The 24845-nt window shown below is 42.8% G+C and overlaps 1 protein-coding gene and 1 long non-coding RNA gene across 6 annotated transcripts in view; one reads left to right on the forward strand and one right to left on the reverse strand.

Moving 5' to 3' along the window:
• Nucleotides 1–18479, forward strand: part of LOC130358394 (uncharacterized) — a 100519-nt gene extending 82040 nt beyond the window's left edge. Inside the window, exons 3-4 of one of the 2 annotated variants that reach the window (XR_008889505.1) lie at nt 7671–7825; nt 18155–18479. This is a non-coding gene — a long non-coding RNA (uncharacterized LOC130358394). Of the gene's footprint in view, nt 1–7670; nt 7826–10751; nt 11493–18154 lie in introns of those variants that run through there. The other variant, XR_008889506.1, reaches the window with a different exon arrangement.
• On the reverse strand, nt 1601–23618 carry LOC130358393 (collagenase 3-like). 4 transcript variants are annotated; one of them, XM_056561581.1, is made up of 10 exons: nt 23419–23618; nt 20868–20977; nt 18350–18498; nt 18142–18267; nt 16039–16200; nt 9256–9358; nt 8450–8583; nt 7660–7819; nt 5282–5388; nt 1601–1768 (listed from the first exon to the last, which is right to left on the reverse strand). In XM_056561581.1, exons 1-10 carry the CDS (start codon nt 23539–23541, stop codon nt 1677–1679), a joined length of 1266 nt encoding a protein of 421 aa, XP_056417556.1. In that variant the 5' UTR covers nt 23542–23618; the 3' UTR covers nt 1601–1676. The 4 variants fall into 4 exon arrangements, with proteins under 4 accessions (XP_056417556.1, XP_056417555.1, XP_056417558.1 ...); XM_056561580.1 differs by having other exon boundaries at nt 20814–20977; nt 23419–23615; XM_056561583.1 differs by lacking the exon at nt 23419–23618 and having other exon boundaries at nt 20377–20944.
• Nucleotides 23619–24845: the final 1227 nt, after the last annotated feature.

Consider the following 24845-nt stretch of genomic DNA (forward strand, 5'->3'; position numbering starts at 1 on the left):
TTCCACCTTCTAAAAACTGAATGTGTCTCATTAGTTTATTCTATTTTCTATGGATTCTCCCTCAAACTTTACCTGGCCCTATGAATTTATTACTATGATGTGTCATTTGTAAGATTATAAAATCTGTAAGATTATAAATGGAGAAACCTCGATGCATGTTGTAATATATATGCCCTGTTTTTTGTTTTCATGATACTTTTAATGATCCCAAATCTTAGAACTAGTTTAGGTGTGGGTAGGCTGTGCTGTGACCTTGCTCATAGTGTGGTTTGTAAGGATTTAGGCATGGTGTGAGTGATGTGGTCATGTTAGCAATAGCAAGTCTGCTATTAAAATGTGCTTACGCAGAACCCGTGTCAGCTTGACGAGAGTCGAGGCCAGGTTTGAAGGTTCTTGCTTTGAAGAGTTTTACAGGAGTCAAACCTAGATCAACTTTTAAAGAGTTTAAACTCCACCGGGACTGAGATGCAGTACTATGCACAGTCATCCGTGTCGATGAGCAGAACATTCTGTTAGTTGGTAGGGTCAAAGAGGTCTACATCCTGTAAAACTATAGAAAAATCTTCCTGGTACTGCATACTGTGCTCACTCCAATAAACTTTACTTTTACATGTCAAGGACCGACTGGGGGGACAGGAAGAGTGAGCCCTAAACTGGCCCTAAAACATCTCTCCCAGACTACTTGCCCACTCACCCTAAAAGGTGAGTCGACAAGTGGGAGAGGGTCCCTTCCTGTGCTAAAGTGCAGTGGCGTAAAAACAAATTATAAATATGGTCAGTCACAGGCCAGAAACGGAAAAACTAAACATCCAGATATACCAGACAATACAAATACTAACAAGGCAGAATACAAACTCACAAACCATGCCCCCTCAATGCAAGTCTATGGAAGGGGGCCTGGCCATGACATCACGAGTAGTGTTGAGCGGCATAGGCCATATTCGAATTCGCGAATATTCGCGAATATATGGACGAATATTCGTCATATATTCGCGAATATTCGCATATTCGTTATATTCCCGTTTTATTTTCGCATATGCGAAACTTCGCGTATGCGAAAACTATCATATGTGCATATTAGCATATACAAAATTAACATACGCGAAAATTCGTATATGCGAAAATTAGCATATGCTAATTTTCGCATATGCGAATTTTCACACGCCAGTCTCACACAGTAGTATTAGAGCCTTCTTTACACCACACAAGCTGGAAGCAGAGAGGGGTGATCACTGTGATGTGTACTGTGAAAAAAACAAACAAAAAAAAACGAATATTCGTAATTACGAATATATAGCGCTATATTCGCGAAATTCGCAAATTCGCGAATATGCGATATTCGCGAATAATATTCGAATTGCGAATATTCGTGAGCAACACTAATCACGAGCTGCCGTGACGTCATGAGCCTCCGGCGCTGCACCCGACACTATTAACAAACATCAGGTGCAGCAGGGTGATCGCTGGGGTCCTCAGTGGTGGGACCCCCGCGATCAGACATCTTACCCCCTATGCTTTGGATATGGGTGAAGATGTCTAGGGGCGGAGAACCCCTTTAAGAACCAAATACACTCATGCACTTTGGATAAAGTTGCAGAAAAGAATATATTTTAATATAAATAGAGTTGTCATATACATCTATATACTTTGTTAGGGTTTCAATAATAATAGGATTGCTAACACAAGAACTTTTCTCTGACATCTATAACACGGCGGATCTTTGGGTCATATTCAATCTGTGTTTCTCCCTGGTAAAAATAGATGTTCCCTGTGTAAGAAAAAATCATTATTAGTAGTTTTATCTGATCCATATATATTATATATAGTTTATTTAACTAATAGAACATTTTTGGTACAGGGCAGTTTTCCCATATATGTATTACAGTTCTTTTTGCACCTGTATTATGGCTGTCAGTCCAGGATTTGGGGCCATAATACGGACACAAAATTGTATCTGCTATATGCCTGTGTGAAACCAGATTCAGGGTAGGGTCACACGTAATGTATACGCAGCATGTGATGTCCCAGTACAGGTACAAGGTCCTGTACTACCTTTAGGTCCTGTCAGCTTGAGTCCTTTAATGACCTGGGGGCTCCCCTGCAGGGTTCTCCTGTTGGTTTAATAAATGTGTGTATGTTCCTTTAATGCATAGACAGGATCCTTTATCTAGATAGTCTCAAGGACCTGTGGGAGGTCTAAAGGACCTGTAGGTAAGTTGGTCACATGTAATGTTAAGTCACATGATCTGTTGTCACATGTTCTCCCCGAGAGCACCAACTTTAACCTACGACCCACAGCTTGACCAATGGTCTTTAGTCCAGCCCCTAACTATATAAAGGGGTGGCCATTTGCAGCTCTCTCTCTTAGCTTTACCACCTGCTGCTGAGAACAAGTCTTTGCTGAGGCAGCAAGCACCAGAGGCCTTAGAGTCAAGTGATCAGCATCTGGAGTACCCCAAAAGCTTCAGTCTCTCTCCAGTAAGTCTATGTCTGCTGTCACTACAACTAGTCAAGTCTTGCACATAGTCAAGTCAAGTCTAATTACAAGTCAAGTTAATTACAAGTATTGGTCCAGCAAGCTGTGAGGTCCTCTGGGTCCTGGCCACCTCTATGGGAAATCTGGCCTTAGCTGGAAGATAATTACACCTGTCTTCTATTCAGTAAAGCCTCCGTACGACCATAACTGGTTGTGGACTCTTTATTGACTACTAGCCCGTGGGATAGCGGAGAATCCGGGCGTGTGGTGTTCCGGAACCCGAAAACCACACTGGCGTCACAAACACATAGGGGTTAATACCATCCAACCCCCGGGTTTAATAACATCAGATCCCACCACTCTCACCACAACACCCGTGGTCCCGCCATTTACCCGGTGGATCACCACACAGCGTATTTCACACTGCATAAAATGGGCTGCATGGCAGGAAATACGCTGTGTATTCTCCTATGATCAGACACACAAAGCTACCCGGTGGCAGCCCTGCCGCCAGGTAGCCTTGCCTGTCTGATCATAGGTGAACATGCAGTGTATTTCCAGTTGCAAGGCCGATTTTGTGCAGTGTGAAATACGCTGCGTATACATTACGTGTGACCCTTGTACAACTCATAGGCCAAAATTTACCAAACTGTGTGAGAGAAAAAATGGAGGGATTTTCTCACAGCAGCCAATCACAGCTTAGCTTTGACTTTACCAGAGCTCGTTAGCTAGAAAAGACCTCGACTCACAAATGACGACACTAACACATGGTTCCGCAACTTTGACACCAGAACTCTTCTTACTCAACATTGGCCTGGGGGAAGTAAAAAAAAGAGGCACAAGTCCATGCTCTGCCACGCAGTTATTGCTGCCAGAACCTTCCTTTCCAAGAGATGGAAATCGACTGAAGTCCCTATTAATGCGGAGATCATTACTCAAGTTTCCCCCGCGCAGATCTACGAAGAGATCTTTCTCTTTGAGAGTGTAGCAAAGCGGGCAAAACAAAAAAATGGTGGAAGTTTTGGTCCTTACATTTCCCTAATAAAAAAAAATATATATATATATATTTTTCCCTCACATATTTCTCAGCAATATCTCCAATATTTTTTTTCCCTCCCATATTTCTCAGCATTACTCAGTTTTGTTCCACGTCATTTTCATACGTCTCAATATGTTATTATTATATGCTTTGTGGAGCGAGACAGGAGGAAGAAGCACCTGAGGCGTATCTTATTCTATTAAACTCGACAAATTTCTGTGGTAAGTCACCTTCTACACCTGTCACCAAAATACACTTATACATAGAGGAACTTCACGAGAATTTACAAAGGAATCCTTCAGATCTCAGTTCTAGTTTCTTTGTTGTACTTACGGTATATTATTTATTATTTGCTATTCGGTTTCTGTCACTTTATGCCACTCTTCGACATGCAACATAGAGTTATATCTTGACTGAAGTAACAATTCCCTACAGCACAATTTGTGCTATTACTTGTTTATTTTGCTAAAAAATCACTTATCTCTAATAAATGTTTTATAGGCAGATTTATCAAAACCTGTCCAGAGGAAAAGTTGCTGAGTTGCCCATAGCAACGAATCAGATCGCTTCTTTCATTTTTGAAAAGGCCTCTTGAAAATGAAAGAAGCGATCTGATTGGTTGCTATGGGCAACTTTTCAGCAACTTTTCCTCTGGACAGGTTTTGATAAATCTCCCTCTTAGTTTCTATGGGCAAGTGGGCACGTTTTGGTTGCTATAGGAAACTTTTCCGTTGCCCAGTTGCCCATAGCAACCAGTCAACGCGCTTCTTTCATTTTTAACAAGGCCTCTGCAAAATGGAAGAAGCTATCTGATTGGTTGCTATCGGCAACTGGGCAACTTTTTCTTTGCACAGGTTTTGATAAATCTCCCCCAAAGGGGGAGATTTATCAAAACCTGTGCAAAGGAAAAGTTGCCCAGTTGCCCATAGAAATCAAAAGTTGCCCATAGACACTAAGACATTTACAGTACTTTATGCATATGGATGAACATTCCCCTTTCTCATTTCTCTGCGTCTGTAATAATATTAATGTGTTACTTTCTTGTCAACAAAAAAACAAACTATAAAAAATCATATAAAGGGGAAATACCAACTTTATAGTTATACTTTTCTGAAAAAGTAATGTGTCCTCAGAAAATGACCCATTGTTTAAATCGAGTTTTTATGTAACCACATTTTTTTTAAAGAATTTATGTTTTTTTTCCTATCTAAATTTTTGATAATCCTGAAGTCTTGCAGTTTCCATTTTGGCCATTAGGCCTAAAACTAAGATGGGACTTCCTGTTCTGCATAGATTGTTTCCCAGTAATGCCTCTCTTTTCAGAAGTACAGTGCAAGGTGACACCAGTAGAGAGATAACACTGGATCCACCACCATTCACAGCAGAGATTAACCTCCCCCTTCCTGTATAATGACCTTTGAAAAGGTCACAGAGAATGATCAGTAGCGTCTTTAATTCATCTAAATGGGACAGGTCCTATCCAGTGTTGTCTATGCTCATGGTTCCTGCCAATGGCTTTCCGGGCATGCTGGGAGTTTTGCAACAGCTGGAGGCTGCCTGGTTAGGAAAAACCTATCTATAGGCTAGGCCATCAATATCAGATCCGTGGCAGTCCACCTCTCGGGAGATGCCCATTTGTGTGTTTGAAGAGGCTGCACATGCTCAGACAAGCACTGTGGTCCATCATTGCTTATGTGGCTCCATATACCTGCATGCTGTACTCTGCTATGTATCTCAACCATGTCCCATTCTAGCGTTTCACTTACCATTCTCATGCATATAAGCTGCATCCACTTTATTTCCCACACCAGGGAACTGTGACTCCAGAAATACAGGAAACCCACTGTCCATCCGTCTTTGTTTTTCATTGTAACTGAAAAAATGTTCTATCATCAGTGAACAGTGAGGGAAATGTGACAAATAAGTATAAAAATGTGGCCATGAGACTAATGGGGTGAGGATTGTCCAAAAAGAAGATTGCCAAAATGGAAAGTACCAAAACAATTGTAGGCCATACTTGCTCCACTGAAATTTTTGGAAAAAAAATGTAAGAAGAAGACGAAGATGAAGGAGAAGGAGAAGAAGTAAGAAGGAAAGACGGGAAGAAGATGAAAGAAGGAAAGAAGAAAGAAGGAAAGATAAGAAAGAATTAAGGAAGAAGAAAAAAGAAAGAAGAGAAGAAGAAGGAGGCAGAAGAAAGAAGGTAAAAAGAAGGAAAGATGGTAAAAAGAAGAAAGAATGAAATAAGAAGAGAGAAAGAAAGGAGAAGAAAGAATGAAAAACGGAATGAAAAAGGAGAGAAGAAGAAAGAATTAAAAAGTACCTGTCACCAAATACTGCAAACTGTTCTCCACTAACTCAGGCTATGTTTTCTAACTACTCCTAACACCCCTCCTGCACTTAAAAACTATTTTAGAGCTTTAAAAAGCTGTGTATCATACCTTTCTTCTTGCTAATATAGAGCAATTTCCCAGCAGGAGAAGCCTGCCAGGGGACCACTTCCGCCCTCACATTGTTGCAGCGCTGTGATGAATAGAAGACCTCAGGCTCTGTGGCTGTTTTAGTCTTGCAGCTTTCTGTGAGAATCTGTTGAGCTTTCACTTTCTGTGCAGCTGTCAATTAAGCTCAGTGCAGAGAAGCACTTTCTGAGTTCGGACTCCTGCCAGGCCAGGAGGAGACCAAACTCACTGTATTAATTGTGGCAGGGAACAGAGCCACCTAGTGGCCATTTTTTCTATTACATTTTAAACATATTTATGTTGATAATTTGAAAAGCGAGTGAATGGGAAAGTGTCTGCTAATTGCACAAGGAACACTATAGTAAATGTTTTGTTTGGTGAAAGTTACTCTAAAGAAAAACGAAGACAAAGAAAGAAGAAAGAAGGAAAGACGTGAAGAAGAAGAATGAAGAAAAGAAGAAGACAGAAGAAAAGAAGAAGGAGGCAGAAGAAGAAAGAAGGTAAGAAGAAGGAAAGATGGTAAGAAGAGAAAAGAAGGAAATAAGAAGGAAGAAGGAAAGAAGAAGAGAGAAAAAAAGGAGAAGGAAAGACTGAAAGAAAAATGAAAGAAAAGACAAAGAAGAAGAAAAGAAAAAGAAGAAGGAAACAGAAGAAAGACGGTAAGAAGAAGGAAAGACGGAAAGGTGAAGAGAGAAGGAAAGTAGAAGAAAAAAGGAATTTTTTGAGTTTCGAGTTTCACCTGTACACAGTCAATGGGGTTGGAAGCCCTGGCTTTGCCCAACAGCTGATTGTTGGGGGTGTCGGCATGCCACCGATCAGATACTGATGGCCTACCCTGAGGCCATTAATCAGTAGGTAAAAAAAAACAAAAAACTTTAACACCAATAAACATGGTCTATCAAAATTAAATGCAATTTTTTTTTGCTGTAGATTAGATGCTAGATGTATCATAAAAGCAGGTACAAATGGAATAAGAACATTCATATTGGGTTTGATATTAAGGATCAGATTTTGGGACACAGGTAACAATCATTGAGATTTCTCCACCCAACATGACCCATTACATGTAGGAGAACTACTCTGATGTTGTAATTGTGACACATATTTTTCATTAAAGGAGTAGTCCAGTGTTGAAAAACGTATCCCCTATCCTAAGGATAGTGGAAAAGTTTCAGATCGCGGGGGGGCCTCAGCGGTCAGACCCCCCGCGATCTGAAACTTTTCCACTATCCTTAGGATATCCTGTAGGGGGCCCTGGCTCGCTGGCCAGATAGCGGGTGTCGACCACCGAACGAAGCGGCAGCTGACACTTCCCCCTCAAAATATTGCTATGGCAGAGCCGGAGATTGCCGAAGGCAGCGCTCCGGCTCTGCCATAGAGTTGTATTGAGGGGGCGTGTCGGCCGCCGCTTCGTGCGGTGGTCAACACGCCCCCTTCCCACGGGCTGCCAGGGCCCCATACAGGAGATCGCGGGGGGCCCCAGCGGTCGGACCCCCCGCGATCTGAAACGTATCCCCTATCCTTAGGATAGAGGATAAGTTTTTCAGCACTGGATATGTCCTTTATGGATTATAAGAGGGATTGGGCATTTAAAGTTCCACCCATGCTTCCATGGATTTTTTCAGGCACACTCTAAATACTTTGTCATAGGTAATTTGACTTCTTGTGATTAACGCTTGGCTTACCTCCAGCACAGGTCTCCAGTAAAAAAGAAGGTTTTTCCTTTGTCGTCATCATGAACAGCAGCATCTATTCTCAACACCGACTCTGGGAATCCAAAATAACCGATATCTCCAGGTTCTTTTACTTCCAAGTGAGATTCATTAAAGGACCAGAAATGTCTCTCTAAAGGTAAGTCATGGCTTCAGTAAAGATATCAGTAGCATTCCATGTTTGGTTTGAAAAGGACTGTCGAGGATTAGGAAAACCAGTGTCTGCATTTAAGACATGGCACCAAGCTTAAAGGGGTACTCTGCCCCTAGACCCCTACGATCTCCCTGCTGTACCGGGCGTTCATTTAGAGAGTCAGGTGCAGCGCTGGAGCTCTGGAGGCTCGTGACATCACGGCCACAGCCCCTTTAATGCAAGTTTATGGGAGGGGGTGTTATGGCCATCACACCCCCTCCCATAGACTTGCATTACGGGGACATGGCCATGACATCACGAGCAGGGTATGACCGTGACATCACGAGCCTCCCCCCCTCATCACCAGTCATCCGGCACGGAGTGAAGTTCACTCCGTGCACCGGATGTCTGGGGTGCGGCAGCCGTGGAACACCCGCAATCAGACATCTCATCTCCTATCCTTTGGATGGGGAATAAGATGTCTAGGGGTGGAGTACCCCTTTAACCATGGGTTCTGTTTTGTATTGCAGCTCAATCCTATTTGAATGTGGCTGACCTGTAATACCAGACACAACCCACGGACAAGAGTGGCAGTGTTTCTGAAAAAAATGATTGTAAATCTATACTCACCTTTAAATAACAAAATGGTGTCCTTTCCTGGGAAATTATAGGCAGCATCTATAAAATCAGGGATCTCCCCCCACAGTGAAGTTGTTAGGATTTCTTTATGTGCAGACAAGTTTGGATGGTGATACCATACGTGCCTACCAAAATATAAGTCACATAAAGTCATACTGGAATGGAAACATACAAAGGTAATTCTCCTGGTGTAAGATTCTCAATGATTAATGTGAGTGCCTCCTTCCCCCACAGCGCCACCAACAGGAAAAAATGAGCAGGTACTAAGAGAAATATCAGATGCAAGTTATGACTCTTTAGCTAGGTCCCAGTCAGAACGCCGCCATCAATTATTTCAATGTTTCTTCAACGGAAACTCCATTAAAGGGGTACTCCACTGGAAAACATTATTTTTTTTTAATCAACTGGTGCCAGAAAGTTAAACAGATTTATAAATGACTTCTATTTAAAAATCTTAATCCTTCCAGTACTTATCAGCTGCTGTATGCTCCACAGGAAGTTCTTTTCTTTTTGAATTCCCTTTCTGTCTGACCACAGTGCTCTCTGCCATGTCAGGAACTGTCCAGAGCAGGATAGGCTTGCTATGAGGATTTGCTCCTACTCTGGACAGTTCCTGACATGGACAGAGGTGTCAGCAGAGAACACTGTGATGAGACAGAAAGGAAATTCAAGTAGAGTACCCCTTTAATTAAGATAAATAGTTTTAATAAAGGTGAACTACCTCTTCTGTCAACCCCAGATTGGTTTGAAGTCCACTGAAGAAGAAATTAAAAGCTATATAATATTATGTGTTATACCTGTCTTTAAAGATGATGATGCCTCCTTCCCAATGTGCCATGGCATCAATGGGTACCTCCTGGCTACAGATTGTGGGAGTCACAAAATGTGAAGGTCTGGAACCTGAAACCAAAGATAAGGTTATAAATATGCAGAGCAGTTGTGCATGCTCTGCCATTGTAACAAAGATCACAGATCACTAGACCGCACAACCAAGCTTTATTATTATTAGCAGTTTTCTTTTCTGGGTCCTAAAAAAAAGTACTCGGATGCCCCTAGGACTTATGGTACCACTGAAATATGACCAGCAGCTGCACAAGAAATTCATGTATCTATATCAGATGATAATAATAGTAAAATAGCAGGATGGCTCAGATAAGGTGCAAACAACAGTGATTGTAGGACAACAAATAAACAGGGCAACACTGTCCATATGAAACAATTTAATAACAGCAAGTATCAAGAACTTAAAGGGGTAATTCACTGGCCAGTGTTCGGAACATTTAGTTCCAAACACTGTACTCACGCTGCGGGGGTTGAGCCATCAGGGCATGCCCCTCAATGTAAGTCTATGGAAGGGGGCGTGGCTGACCCCCACAGTGTGCGCGTACAGCGTTCGGAACTAAATGTTTCGAATGCAGGCAAGGGAAGTACCCCTTTAAAGGGGTACTCCGGTGAAAACCTTTTTTCTTTTAAATCAACTGATGCCAGAAAGTTAAACAGATTTGTAAATTACTTCTATTAAAAAATCTTAATCCTTCCTGTACTTATTAGCTGCTGAATACTACAGAGGAAATTCTTTTCTTTTTGGAATGCTCTCTGATGACATCACGAGCACAGTGCTCTTTGCTGATGTCATTATAATAATAATAACTCTTTATTTATTGTTGTCCTTAGTGGGATTTGAACCCAAGGCCCCAGTTAGCAGTGCTAACCATTGAGCCACCATTCTGCCCTTAGGATACATCTGCTATGCACAGTTGCTAAAATGGACAGAGATGTCAGCAGAGAGCACTGTGCTCGTGATGTCATCAGTGTTCCAAAAAGAAAGGTATTTACTCTGTAGCATTCAGCAGCTAATAAGTACTGGAAGGATTGAGATTTTTTAATAGAAGTAATTTACAAATATGTTTAACTTTCTGGCACCAGTTGATTTAAAAGAAAAAAGGTTTTCACTGGAGAACCCCTTTAACAAATGAACTCTGAAATCCACAAAAGGACTACTAATACCAGATTCTAAACTGTGCATAGTATAGCGCAAAGACTTTCTAAATCTCCGTGTCCTGATTTAACATGTCCAAAGGGGTATTACTATTAAGCACTGTTTTTATATGAACTTCCAGTACAGTTCTTATAGTTTATATTGTATACCATAATTTTTATTATATCTTTGTGAATAGTCCGAAGCAAAGGCCCTGCTAAGGACCTCCCTCCATCAAGTATATCTAAATACATGTTATTATTGGAAACGCTCTCTTAATTTTCTCCTTTTCTTCCTCTCACTTTTCACCCCTAGCCTAGTAGGACTGTCACCTATGTTTTTCTCTATTTGCACCACAAAAAGACAGACTGGACAAGACAAAACACACAGAAAACAGCAATATAAAAATGACCTGAAAAACAGTTGATTGACCCTTATATAGGCTGTGGCAATGACCCAAGCCAGACACAACAAAAACCTGGCATGGGCTGGACCCGGGATGAAAATTCTGTATGAGTGGCTGCCAAAATCCTTTGGCCCTTACTATTGACCGCAATTCAGTTCACACATAATTCCGCCAAAAGAATGAAGATGTTAATCCTTTAGATGCATAAATTTCCATGTGGAGAAGCTTACTGATTTCAGTAATAACCATGTAATGTTTTCTCTCCCATGTGGTGGCACTGCAGGGAAATCAAACACTTACCCCTGCACAGTTTACAGATGATCACAGGGGGTCCTAGCAGTGGGATTCACTAGCATCAGCTTATTGTCAAAGGGTCCTTCTAACTAAATGGCATTGTCTAAAGTGGAGAACAGTTTCCTGGGAAATGTGCTGAGTTACATCTACATGGACTGAATTGGCTTTACACATATTAACATGAGATTAATTGTTGGACAATAAACATCAACAAGTTGTTTGGGTCAATGTAAATGAATAAAGAGTGGTTAGAAATAGTGAAAATAATAGGAATCCCTGAAAAAGAGTGCCAAGCAACATTCAAAACATATTGGGAGACTACCATTGTGTAGGTGTAAGTCAGTGTGAATAACTTTTTTATTGTGGATATAATATAGAAGTAATGTTTTGTTACCCTTTAAGGACCCAGCCATTTTACACCTTAGGACCCGGACATTTTTTGCACATCTGACCACTGTCACTTTAAACATTAATAACTCTGGAATTATTTTAGTTATCATTCTGATTCCGAGATAGTTTTTTCGTGACATATTCTACTTTAACATAGTGGTAAAATTTTGTGGTATCTTGCATCCTTTCTTGGTGAAAAATCCCAAAATTTGATGAAAAATTTGAAGATTTTGCATTTTTCTAACTTTGAAGCTCTCTGCTTGTAAGGAAAATGGATATTCCAAATAATTTTTTTTATTACCATATACAATATGTCCACTTTATGTTTGCATCATAAAATTTACGTGTTTTTACTTTTGGAAGACACCAGAGGGCTTCAAAGTTCAGCAGCAATTTTCCAATTTTTAACAAAATTTCAAAACTCACAATTTTTCAGGGACCAGTTCAGGTTTGAAGTGGATTTGAAGCGTCTTCATATTAGAAATACCCCACAAATGACCCCATTATAAAAACTGCACCCCCCAAAGTATTCAAAATGACATTCAGTCAGCGTTTTAACCCTTTAGGTGTTTCACAGGAATAGCAGCAAAGTGAAGGAGAAAATTCACAATCTTCATTTTTTACACTCGCATGTTCTTGTAGACCCATTTTTTTAATTTTTACAAGGGGTAAAAGGAGAAAATGTATACTTTATTTATATTTGTAGCCCAATTTCTCTCGAGTAAGCACATACCTCATATGTCTATGTAAAGTGTTCGGCGGGGATTTTGGAGAGTACGTTTTTTTTAAATGGTTTTTGGGGGGCATGTTGCATTTAGGAAGCCCCTATGGTGCCAGAACAGCAAAAAAAAAACACATGGCATACCATTTTGGAAACTAGACCCCTTGAGGTACGTAACAAGGAATAAAGTGAGCCTTAATACCCAATAGGTGTTTCACGACTTTTGCATATGTAAAAAAATAAAAATAAAATTTCACTAAAATGTGTGTTTCCCCCCAATTTTCACATTTTTGCAAGAGAGCAGAAAATACCCCCCAAAAATTGTAACCCCATCTCTTCTGAGTATGAAGGTACCCCATAATTTGACCTGAAGTGTACTATGGGTGAACTACAATGCTCAGAAGAGAAGTAGTCATATTTGGCTTTTTGAGAGCAAATTTTGCTCGGGGGCATGTCGCATTTAGGAAGCCCCTATGGTGTCAGGACAGCAAAAAAAAAAAAAAAAACACATGGACTACCATTTTGGAAACTAGACCCCTTGAGGAACGTAACAAGGAATAAAGTGAGCCTTAATACCCCACAGGGGTTTCACGACTTTTGCATACGTAAAAAAAAAAAAAATTCACTAAAAGGTGTGTTTACCCCCCAAATTTCACATTTTTGCAAGGGTTAATAGAAGAAAATACCCCCCAAAATTTGTAACCCCATCTCTTCTGAGTATGGAGGTACCCCATAAATTGACCTGAAGTGCACTACGGGCGAACTACAATGCTCAGAAGAGAAGGAGTCGCATTTAGGAAGCCCCTATGGTGCCAGAACAGCAAAATAACCCCCACATGGAATACCATTTTGGAAACTAGAGCCCTTGAGGAACGTAACAAGGCGTAAAGTGAGCATTTACCCCCCCACTGGTGTCTGTCAGATCTTTGGAACAGTGGGCTGTACAACATTTTTAATTTGCACAGCCCACTGTTCCAAAGATCTGTCAGACACCAGTGGGGTGTAAATTCTCACTGCACCTCCCATTCACATTCCGTGAGGGGTGTAGTTTCCGAAATGGGGTCACGTGTTTTCTTTTTGCGTTTGTCAAAACCGCTGTAACAATCAGCCACCCCTGTGCAAATCACCTCAAATGTACAAGGTGCACTCTCCCTTCTGGGCCTTGTTGTGCGCCCCCAGAGCACTTTGCGCCCACATATGGGGTATCTCCGTAGTCGGGAGAAATTGCATTACAAATTTTGGGGGGCTTTTTTCCCCTTTACCTCTTGTCAAAATTAAAAGTATAGGGCAACACCACCACGTTAGTGTAAAAAATTAATTTTTTTACACTGACATGCTGGTGTAGACCCCAACTTCACCTTTTCATAAGGGGTGAAAGGAGAAAAAGACCCCCAAAATTTGTTAGGCAATTTCTCCCGAGTACGGCGATACCCCATATGTGACCCTATACTGTTGCCTTAAAATACGACAGGGCTCCGAAGTGAGAGCGCCATGCGCATTTGAGGGGTGGACATAGGGGTATTCTATGCCAGTGATTCCCAAACAGGGTGCTTCCAGCTGTTGCAAAACTCCCAGCATGCTTGGACAGTCAACGGCTGTCCGGCAATACTGGGAGTTGTTGTTTTGCGACAGCTGGAGGCTCCATTTTGGAAAGAGTGGCGTACCAGACGTTTTTCATTTTTATTGGGGAGGGGGGCTGTGTAGGGGTATGTGTATATTTAGTGTTTTTTACTTTTTATTTTATGTTAGTGTAGTGTAGTGTTTTTAGGGTACAGTCACATGGGCGGGGGATTACACGAGTTTCCCGCTGCCAGTTTGAGCTGCCACGCAAAATTTGCATTGCAAACTTGCAGCCTGATATTCACTGTAAGCCCCCTGCCCATGTGAATGTACCCTGTACATTCACAGGGGGGGGACCTCCAGCTGTTGCAAAACTACAACTCCCAGCATGCACAGTCTATCAGTGCATGCTGGTAGTTATAGTTTTGCAACAGCTGGAGGCACACGGGTTGGGAAACACTGAGTTAGGAAACAGACAATGTTTTTCAACCAGTGTGCCTCCAGCTGTTGCAAAACCACAACTCCCAAACATTCTCAGGCATGCTGGGAGTAGTAGTTTGGCAACATCTTTAGAACCAGATGTTGCCGAACTACAACTCCCAGCATGCTTGGAGTTGTAGTTTTGCAACATCTGGAGGACTACAGTTTGCAGACCACTAATACAGTGGTTCCCAATCTGTGCCCTTCCAGATGTTGCAAAACTACAACTCCCAGTATGCCAAAACTGTCCAGGCATGCTGGGAGTTGTAGTTCTGCAACATCTGAAGGGCCAGATGTTACAGAACTACAACTCCCAGCATGCCTGGACAGTAAGGGCATGCTGAGGATGTGTAGTTTTGCAACATCTAGAAGGGCACAGTGGTCCCAAAACTGTGGACCTCCAGATGTTGCAAAACTGCAACTCCCAGCATACCCAGACGCCAAGGGCTGTCTGGGCATGCTGGGAGTTGTAGTATACAGGGTCCCAATACAGCAATGCATGTCGCTTTACGGCGACGTGCATTGCTGTAAAGGGCCCGACCGCGGCTGAAGATCAACTCACCTGTCGCCGCCGCCATCTTCATCGCCGGGATCCGGGTCTTCAGGGACGAGGTAAGTACCTGGGCCGGACCCCAGCACTCCCCCGTCCCCCGCCGCGTCCTCCGGTCTTTCTCCCGTCCTCTCCGGACTTCCAGGGGCCAGGCAGGGCGGGAGGAAGTAACCCCCCCCCTGCGATTGGTCGGTTAACTAACCGACGGATCACAGGGAATAGGAGGAGGTGGCAGGCTTGCCACCTCGCTCCTATACTTTAGCATGGTCCTTGCTGTCTGTGACAACCGGGATCATGCAAAATTACCGGGTGGTCGGGTCCCAGAGACCCGATCAGCCCGGTATCGCCGCAGATCGCATGGCCCCCCTCGGCGTTTGCCCTGGATGCCTGCTGAAGCATTTCAGCAGGCATCCGGTTCGATCTCTGCCCGGCGCGCGGCAGGGACCGGAAAACGCCAGAACGTATGGGGACGTCCTGGGTCCTTAAAGCCCAGGGTGCGGGGACGTCCCCGTACGTCCTGGGTCCTTAAAGGGGTACTTTTTTTTTTCAATTCAACTGGTGCCAGAAAGTTAAACAGATTTGTAAATTACTTCTGTATTACAATCTTAATCCTCCCAGTACTTCTTAGCTGCTGTGTGCTCCACAGGAAGCTGTATAGTTATTTTCTGTCTGACCACAGTGCTCTCTGCTGACTCCTCTGTTCATGTCAGGAACTGTCCAGAGTAGGAGAAAATCCCCATAGCAAATCTCTCCTGCTCTGGACAGTTCCAAACATCAACAGAGGTGTCAGCAGAGAGCAAACAGCAGCTTATAAGTAATGGAAGGATTAAGATTTTTTTTAATAGAAGTCATTTACAAAAATTTCTGGAGCCAGTTAATTTGGAAAAAAAATTATCCATTGGAGTACTCCTTTAAAGGATCAGACTCAGTGGACATTGTGGTGTTCTCTTGGAAACATTTAGCTTGTCTGATTGTAATCTATCCCCCATCCTCTTCCCCAACTATGACAATAAACTAAATAAATCTAATAATGCTTTGCAAAATAAAAACTCATCACTGAATCATTCATAATTGTACAACATATACAGTAAATACCAACAGTTGTAATAAGGGAAAAATGGAAGCATATTCTGATGGGATAGCTTACACACAAAAATAGTAACATGCAATATATACATATATGCAAAACTGTGACCTTTACCATACAGTTCCTTAATTCCCAGGACATCATCAGCCGGAAGGGTGAAGTTCTCAGAATTGAAGTAAGTGTAGATAGGGTACATAAGTGCATAAGGATCACTGGAGTGTGCCAGCCCCAGAGAGTGTCCAAACTCATGTACAGCCACTGAGAACAAATTGTAGTCTGCAAGGAGAAGATGAAGGAATGTTAGGATGACCTATGGGAAAAAAACAACAAAAAGAACAAAGCAAGAATAAAAATGCTATTGTCTATAGACTGTTATAATGTATTTTGCCTGAATGTATTTTGCAGCTTGGACTGCTAACTACTGCTGTATAATGTCCTTCATGCTACATAGTACAGTTAAAAAAAGACACATGACTATCAAGGTTAACCAAGCAGGTGAAGGTAAAGAGTATGGGTGAATGAAGGGAGGGGATGTGATTCTACATTTCTACATATGCATTGATGTTATTTTGTTCTTTGAATGTATGTAAACCTGTTTTGAAGCCCTAAAATGTTTCTGCTGTGACCAGTTCTTGAGGTAGACTGTTCCATAAATTAATGGTTCGTATGTTAAAGGCGTCTTGTCACCCCTGGAGTGCCCCCTTGTTTAAAATTTTTTGCATGGGCCATATTTATTATTATATTTTAGTTGATCATATCCCCTCTTGAATGTCTCTTCTATTTTTATGAACCAGTGCCCAAAACGTAAGCTGCATTTTCTCTTCCCTGTGTGCAGTGTATAGGAGCCATCACAGAGGTTAGGCTCTACCCTAGGGTTTCCCAACCAAGGTGCCTCCATCTGTTGCAAAACTACAGCCGAAGGCTGTCCGGGCATGCTGGGAGTTGTAGTTGTGCGACAGGTGGAAGCAACCTGGTTGGGAAACACTGATCTACCCACCAGTTTAGGAACAATTGGAAATTAAAGATGGAGCCTGCTGGTGAAAAATGTTATAAACAAGTGATATAATGGCCAGAAATAGTACCACTCCTCATATACACACACAACAGCTTATCTCTTAAAATGACAGGTACACTTTAACACAAATTATTGTATACTGGGCACCACTTGGCACTTGGCGAGTATTTCCATGTAGTTGATAAACTGCATGTAGTTCTTGAACTCCTCAGAGGTTATTTTGTATAAGCAGGAGTGGAGAGTTAAGGGGGTGGGGAGATAGTACTCACTTAAAGGGGTTATCCAGGAATCGAAAAACAGAGATAATTTATTTCTACTCCCTGTCTGTCTCCAGGTTGGGTGTGGTTCTGCAGCTCAGTTCCATTGAAGTTAATGGAGCCAAGTTGTAATACCACACCCAAAGTGGAGGCAGGAAGGGCGCGATCTTTGAAAGAAATTAGGTCTGTTTTTCTATTCCTGGATAACCCCTTTAATCATCCCAGGCCCTGAGTTTGTACATAGGCCCCTCTACCACATAAGAAGACACCAGTATTGTAAATGGCACACGGTAGGTTGGGGCCCTGTTGCAGATCTTTCAATGGAATGCAGGTGCTTCAAGTTACACCTTTAGGTATAATTTGATGGAAATTAAAGGGGTTATTCACCATAATGTCATAATGGTACTTACCTGCCAGACAGTAAAGGACATGCTTTGAAAGGATCCGTGCTTGACTTGGTGGTAAATGGCTGTGTTGTGAGTCCACCATAACGCTGCTGATTTCTTTGTGAAATGGCTATTTCCTGCTGAAGTTCCCTCCCTCCAGCTACAAGTCCCAGGAACCTTTGTTTGTAAGTGTGAGGTCACTTTACTCCCTCCCACACATCAGATGCCCCCCCCCTCCCCACCCATTGCAGTACAGTTGCAGCCCTGTGGAGAATAATCTCCCCCTCCCCTTCCACCCACCCAGCAGTTGCTCAGCCCATTGAAGCAGACAGGCTCCCTTTTAACACCTGACTAGTGATGTAATGTCTCGGCAAAAACTGCAACAAGGAAAACCTTGTTCAGGTTGTATGCTGTTCAAAATAAGCATCATGGCAAAAATCACAAAAGAATTGTGAGACCACCATCAAACACAGGTACAGACACTATAATATAAACTAAACTAATTTTACAGCCCCTGTAGCATAGTCAATAAAAAAAAAATACCCCTTTAAACTTTTACCTTTTGTATCTAGAGTCCAAGTTTCTTCATCATCAAAATGAACATCTCCACCCAAGTTCACACCAGGAGGGAAGGCATGAGCCAGCAGCCCTCTAGGACCATCGAATGGGAAGAAGTCTCCATGTTCTAGAAGTGAATAAAGTACATCCCGCCATTATTACTATACAATTATAGAAATATTTCCACAAACTTATGAAACATAGTTCACCTTTTGCAGCAAAGGCAATCATCAAGTCAGCATTTCCGTTACGAAGCTGTATAAACTGGAGGGGGCTCTCCTTGCTCCACATTTTAAGAGCTTCTCGGATGTTCCGATCCACATCAGCTGGTGGCACATCTGGGGTGTAGTTAACTATCCTATACAACGCAAAGTCACCAGACATCATGTCAAATGTCACACAATGAAAAAAAATAAACTTTAGTCACAATACTGAATACGGTATATTTCTAGTGTCCTTATATACTGCTTGGTCATCACAGCCCCCCTCCACCAGTAGGGATCCTAAGAGCAAATTTTATTGACCAAAACTCAACATCTCAACATACATATACATTAAAGGGGTACTCCACTGCCCCGCGTTCAGAACATTTTGTTCTGAACTCTTGGTGAAAGCTGTGGGGGTCGTGACGTTGCGGCCATGCCCTCATGACGTCGCGGCTGTGCCCCCTCAATGCAAGTCTATGGGAAGGGGTGTGGTGGCCCATTGACTTGAATTGAGGGATGAGGCCATGACATCTCGACCTTCACAGCCCGCACCCGGCGTTGGGAACAAAATGTTCCTAACGCTGGGGCAGTGGAGTACCCCTTTAAGGGGCTGATGTATCAGTGAGTGCACATTTGTGGTTAGGGCTTTCTTACATGTGTGCGCTGCATGTACCAAATGAATTTCACGGCACAAATGCCTGTCTCCGTCATGCACGTCAGTGGGCATGTTTTGGGTGAGTTCTTACTGGTGTACCGATTTCTGCCTCATATATGATGTGCGACTTTTGCAAAAATCTCACAGTTTTGCGCAAAGGCCACTCCACCCCGGACCATACGCAGCTAACTTCACCATGCAGACTTTAAAGGGGTACTCCCGTGGAAAACCTTTTATTTTATTTTTTTAAATCAACTGGTGCCAGAAAGTTAAACAGTTTTGTAAATTACTTCTATTAAAAAATCTTAATCTTTCCAGTACTTTTGAAGGGTCTGTATACTGCAGAGGAAATGGTTTTCTTTTTGGAACACAGAGCTCTCTGCTGACATCATGACCACAGTGCTCTCTGCTGACATCTCTGGCCATTTTAGGAACTGTCCAGAGCAGCATATGTTTGCTATGGGGATTTTCTCCTACTCTGGACAGTTCTTAAAATGGACAGAGATGTCAGCAGAGAGCACGGTGCTCGTGATGTCAGCAGAGAGCACTGTGCTCGTCATGTCAGCAGAGAGTTCTGTGTTCCAAAAAGAAAACTATTTCCTCTGTAGTATTCAGCAGCTAATAAGTACTGGAAGGATTAAGATTTTTTAATAGAAGTAATTTACAAATCTGTTTAACTTTCTGGCACCAGTTGATAAAAAAAAAAAAGTTTTCCATGGGAGTAACCCTTTAAAGGACAAGTATCACCAGGAAAAACATATCCCCTATCCAAAGTATAGTGGATAAGTTTAAGATCATGAAGGGTCTGAGCACTGGGGCCCCCACGATCTCCTGAATGGAGCCTCAGTTCTCTAGCACAGGAGTGCATCACAACCCCCACCTGAAGCGGAGGCCGCCACGCCCACTCCATAAAGCTCTATAGGAGAGCCAAAGATTGCCGAATGGCTTTCTCAGAGAGCTTTATGGAGGGGGCGTGGCGGCCTCCACACCTGGCAGGGGTTGTGACGTGCTTCTGTGCTGGAGAAACGGGGCTCCATTTAGAAGATCCCAGGGGCCTCAGCGGTCGGACTCCCGGCGATCTAAAACTTCTCCCCTATCTTCCTTCGGGTAGGATCTTGGTGATCCTTATCCTTTAACGTGCACACCAGTGTACATTTATCAAGTACAAATTTGAGTGACTGTTGATCATGCTCATCAGGCCAAGTCTATTTTTCCCACCTGCTGCGCAAATCTGTGCACCAATGGGCAACCTAAAGTCATACCCTTTCATTAGCCAGCATGTAGTTAAAGACACACGTCATCCTCATACATGCCCACAAGATGTGACATAAGTAAAAACATGCTCCTTGGTGCACCACAACCCCCCTGATCATACATGACTCCCTAAATGTTCTGAAGGAAGTAGGCCTAAATGATGGTGGTAGGATGATGGCTTCTGAAACCGCTAGAGACCAATTGTTATCATTGAATAAAGTTTTATCAACAAATTTCCTTGTAGAGTACATAAAGCTTTATGTAGCCCACTCTGGATTAATGTGAGGAACATGGCCACGCTGAGCAACTTTCGAGAGATTAACACTTCAGTTGTCGGTTTACTAAAATAAATGCATCTATTTGGTTGAATTAACCCATACTTATTTTGATTGTCCTGAGTAAGGGGATTGCATACCATAAAAGCAGCCAATGATTGCCCAAAGAGGCCAATGTGAAGGGAGGAATCTGCTCTTCCTCTTTATTAAGAGCTATGAGCATAGCATAGTCAATGCTTAGTCCATATTACTTGGCAATGTGTAAACTATTATTTTACCATACCTGTATGTTAAGATAGTGGATGGCCATTTTAAACTCTTCTCAATGACAGCATACCCTGCGACATCAGGAACCCCACATCTAGGATCATCCATCGTATCCATCTGTTTCTTCACTTCACGTCTCCAGTTCAGATCTTCCACATATCTTACATCTTTCCCATATGTCTGCATATAGTATTTAACACATTTTGGGTGTATTATTATTTGATAAAATAAAGGGTATTTATCATTATTATTATTTATTATTATTATTAAAGGGGTTATCCACCATAAGGTGATTTTAGTACTTACCTGCCAGAGTAATGGCCATGCTTAGGAAGGATCTGCGCTTGTCTTGGGCTAAATGGCTATGTTATGAGATTACCATAACACTGTGGCTATCTTTTTGTGAAATGGCTTCTATTTGTTCCCTTAAACTACAAATCCCATAATTCCTTGTTTGTAAGTGGGAGGTCACTTTTCTCCCTCCAACACATCAACCACCCCACCCATTGAAACACATCTGTGATCCCCTTAGTGCAATAAACCAGTGTTTTCTGAAAAGGGTTGATCTTCAACCCATTGAAGCAAAGACACCCTCTGATCACCTGACTAGTGATATAATGTCTCGGACTGCACTGAAATCTGGGGAAACCTGAGACAGCAGTCATTTTGTATGCTGTTAATAAACCTTGGGTTAAAAATCACAGAATTGTGATACCACCATGAAACACGGTACAGACACTATACAGTCATGGTCGTAAATGTTGGCACCCCTGGAATTTTTCAAGAAAATGAAGTATTTCTCACAGAAAAGGATTGCAGTAACACATGTTTTGCTATACACAGGTTTATTCCCTTTGTGTGTATTGGAACTAAACCAAAAAAGGAGGAAAAAAAGCAAATTGGACATAATGTCACCAAACTCCAAAAATGGTCTGGACAAAATTATTGGCACCCTTAACGTAATATTTGGTTGCACATCCTTTGGAAAAAATTACTGAAATCAGTCGCTTCCTATAACCTCTCCTAAAAAAGCCAACCTTTGACCCTAAAACTTGCCAATCTACTGCCCCTAACATGCCAACCTAGTGCCCATGTAATTCCAGCTTAGTGTACCAGTAAACAATGCCAGCCAAGTGTACCCCTAGAAATGTCAGCCCAATGGTCTCAAGAACATGTAAATCTAGTGCCTCCATAAACAATGCCACTTAAGTGACCTCCCTAAAAAAAGCAGTCTAGGGCCCCCATAATCATGCCAACCTTATGCCCCATATAAACATTGCCAGCCAAGTGTACCCCTAAAAAAGTCAGCCTAGTGGTTTGATGAACATGCCAACCTAGTGCCTCCATATACAATGCCTACTGAATACACCCTCTAAACAGACCAACCGTGTGCCCCCATAAACATGCTGGTGAAGTGTACCCATAAATAGTACCAAAAAAGGGTCTTCCCATTCACAATGCTAGTAGAGTGCCCCCTATAATTATTTGAAGAGTGCCCTTTATAAACAACACCAGCAGTAGGGCCCTGTAAACACCAACAACAAAATGCCCTACACAACCAATGGCAGCCAAGTGCCCTCTAAAAACAATTCCAGCATAGTTTCCTTCATAAGCAATTCCAGTGCAGGAATATTATTGTTAAAAAATAAAATACAGTGACCCCCCCGACCTACGATGGCCCCCGACATACGATCATTTAGAGATACAATGGCCTCTCAGAGGCCATCGCATGTTGAAGGCAGCATCAACATACGATGCTTTTGTATGTCGGGGCCATCGCATAAACGGCTATCCGGCAGCGCAGACTGCTTCAGCTGCCACCGGATAGCCATTTACGGTGCCCCGTGTGGTCCGCTGACGATCACTTACCTGTCCTCGGGGCTCCGGGCGACCTCTTCGAGATCTTGCATCGTCGGCGCTCTCCATCGTCGTCATCACGTCGCTGCGCACGCCGTCCCGTCATCCAATAGGAGCGGCGTGCGTAACGACATTATGGCGGCGACGGAGAGTGAGGATGCGGGGGAAGCAGAGGCCTTGCCAGAGCGTCGGGGACACCCCGGGGATGCGGCAACAGCGATGGATGGCGACATCCAGGGCAGCGGTGACGAGCGGTGACGGTCCGGAGCGGCGGGGTCAGGAGAGTACAACCTTTAATACTAGTCCTCTACACCCTGCGGACCTCCAGATGTTGCAAAACTACAACTCCCAGCATGCCCGGACAGCCAACGGTTGTCCCGGCATGCTGGGTGTTGTAGTTTTGCAACATCTGGAGGTCCGCAGGTTGTTGCCAACTGTCCTATACTTTACATTGCACGGATCCCTCAACATACGATGGTTTCAACAAACGATGGTCCATTTGGAACGGATTACCATCGTATGTTGAAGGACCACTTTAGTGTAGTATCATTCTTAGACTGTCCAAGCCGTAAATATAGCCCTGCCCCCATGGTTTCATCTGTATTTGATCCTCAAAGTGTCAGGAAAGTCCTAACACCACCTTTACAAGAAACCAATAAACATATACATATATATATATATATATATATATATATATATATGTATACAGCATATTATAATTGTGTATAACAATTGTCTAAAAAATAAAAAAAATGAACCCAAACCTTTGCATCCTGTAGATCCTCCGTTGTAAACGTCCTCCGGTCTGGAAGACTGTTCCTCGCGATCGGCAAGGCATTTACTATCCCGAGGAAGAGAAAACTCAGAGTAACCTGGAACATGCCCATAGTGGAACTATTCCCTGGTTTTACACAATTCTGACGGCATATATAGTTATATCAGGGGAGACAACACTTTCTTATCAGACTATGACATTCTTGATGGTTGAGCTAAACCAGATTTAATCACAATTTGTAAGGATATAAAGAGCTGAATAGTGAATTTTGATGTAATAATAGACACATTTCTATTAGATTGCTCACACAATACTCAACACTAAAGCCAAAGGTTAAACAGTAGCAGTACACTTCTTATTGTGGTGTTAAATAGTTATGTGGTATTGTCAATTTATAGAATGTATAAAGTAAGTGATAGTATATTGCAGGGATAGGGGGTCCGACCAGTGGGGTAACAATAAATTTGGCCCCCCCCCCCCCCCCCGTGAGGAGGCCCCTAAGCTCCAACCCCACAAGGTATGTCCCACCCATACTACATTTCTCCACCATACTGATATGCACTGCGCATAGGCATTGTCTTTGGACATATGAAGAGCATCTGTAAGTAATACTAACACTTGTATTTTTGTTTTTGTTTGTTTTTAACCCCTTAAAGGGGTTCTCCGGTGCTTACACATCTTATCCCCTATCCAAAGGATAGGGGATAAGATGCCTGATCGCGGGAGTCCTGCAGCTGGGGACCCCCGGGATCATGCACGCGGCACCCCGTTTGTAATCAGTCCCTGGAGCGTGTTCGCTCCGGGTCTGATTACGGGCGACTACAGGGCCGGCGGCGTGTGACATCACGCCTCCGCCCCTCAATGCAAGCCGACGGGAGGGGTGTGATAGCTATCACGCCCCCTCCCGTAGGCTTGCATTGAGGGGCGGAGCGTGACGTCACACGGGGGCAGAGGCGTGACATCACACGCCGCCGGCCCTGCGGTCGACCGTAATCAGACCCGGAACGAACACGCTCCAGGGACTGATTACAAACGGGGTGCCCCGTGCATGATCCCGGGGGTCCCCAGCTGCAGGACTCCCGCGATCAGGCATCTTATCCCCTATCCTTTGGATAGGGGATAAGATGTGTAAGCACCAGAGTACCCTTTTAAGGACACAGACCATTTTGACCTTAAGGACATAGCCAATTTCATTTTTTTCCTCCTCACCCTCTAAATATCATAACTCTTTTATATTTCCATCCACAGATGAGTATGAGGGCTTGTTTTTTGCATGAACAGTAATGACATCACTCATTTTACTATAAAATATATGGCGAAATTTACTAAAATATTATTTGTGTGGGGAAATTGAAAAGACAACCGCAATTTTTCTGATTTTGGAAGGTCTCGTTTTTCACGCTGAACAATTTACGG

This window comes from Hyla sarda, chromosome 2 (assembly GCF_029499605.1).
Source record: "Hyla sarda isolate aHylSar1 chromosome 2, aHylSar1.hap1, whole genome shotgun sequence".
Classification (NCBI taxonomy): domain Eukaryota; kingdom Metazoa; phylum Chordata; class Amphibia; order Anura; family Hylidae; genus Hyla; species Hyla sarda.

Excerpts from the sequence above, each read along its gene's own strand:
- LOC130358393 (XM_056561580.1), bottom strand. The coding sequence starts at position 23,541 with ATGGGCATGTTCCAGGTTACTCTGAGTTTTCTCTTCCTCGGGATAGTA. Across the intron at positions 18,268-18,349 it reads GATTGCCTTTGCTGCAAAAG|AACATGGAGACTTCTTCCCA; the intron begins GTGAACTATGTT and ends ATTCACTTCTAG. Across the intron at positions 9,359-16,038 it reads GGGAATTAAGGAACTGTATG|GTTCCAGACCTTCACATTTT; the intron begins GTAAAGGTCACA and ends CTTTGGTTTCAG.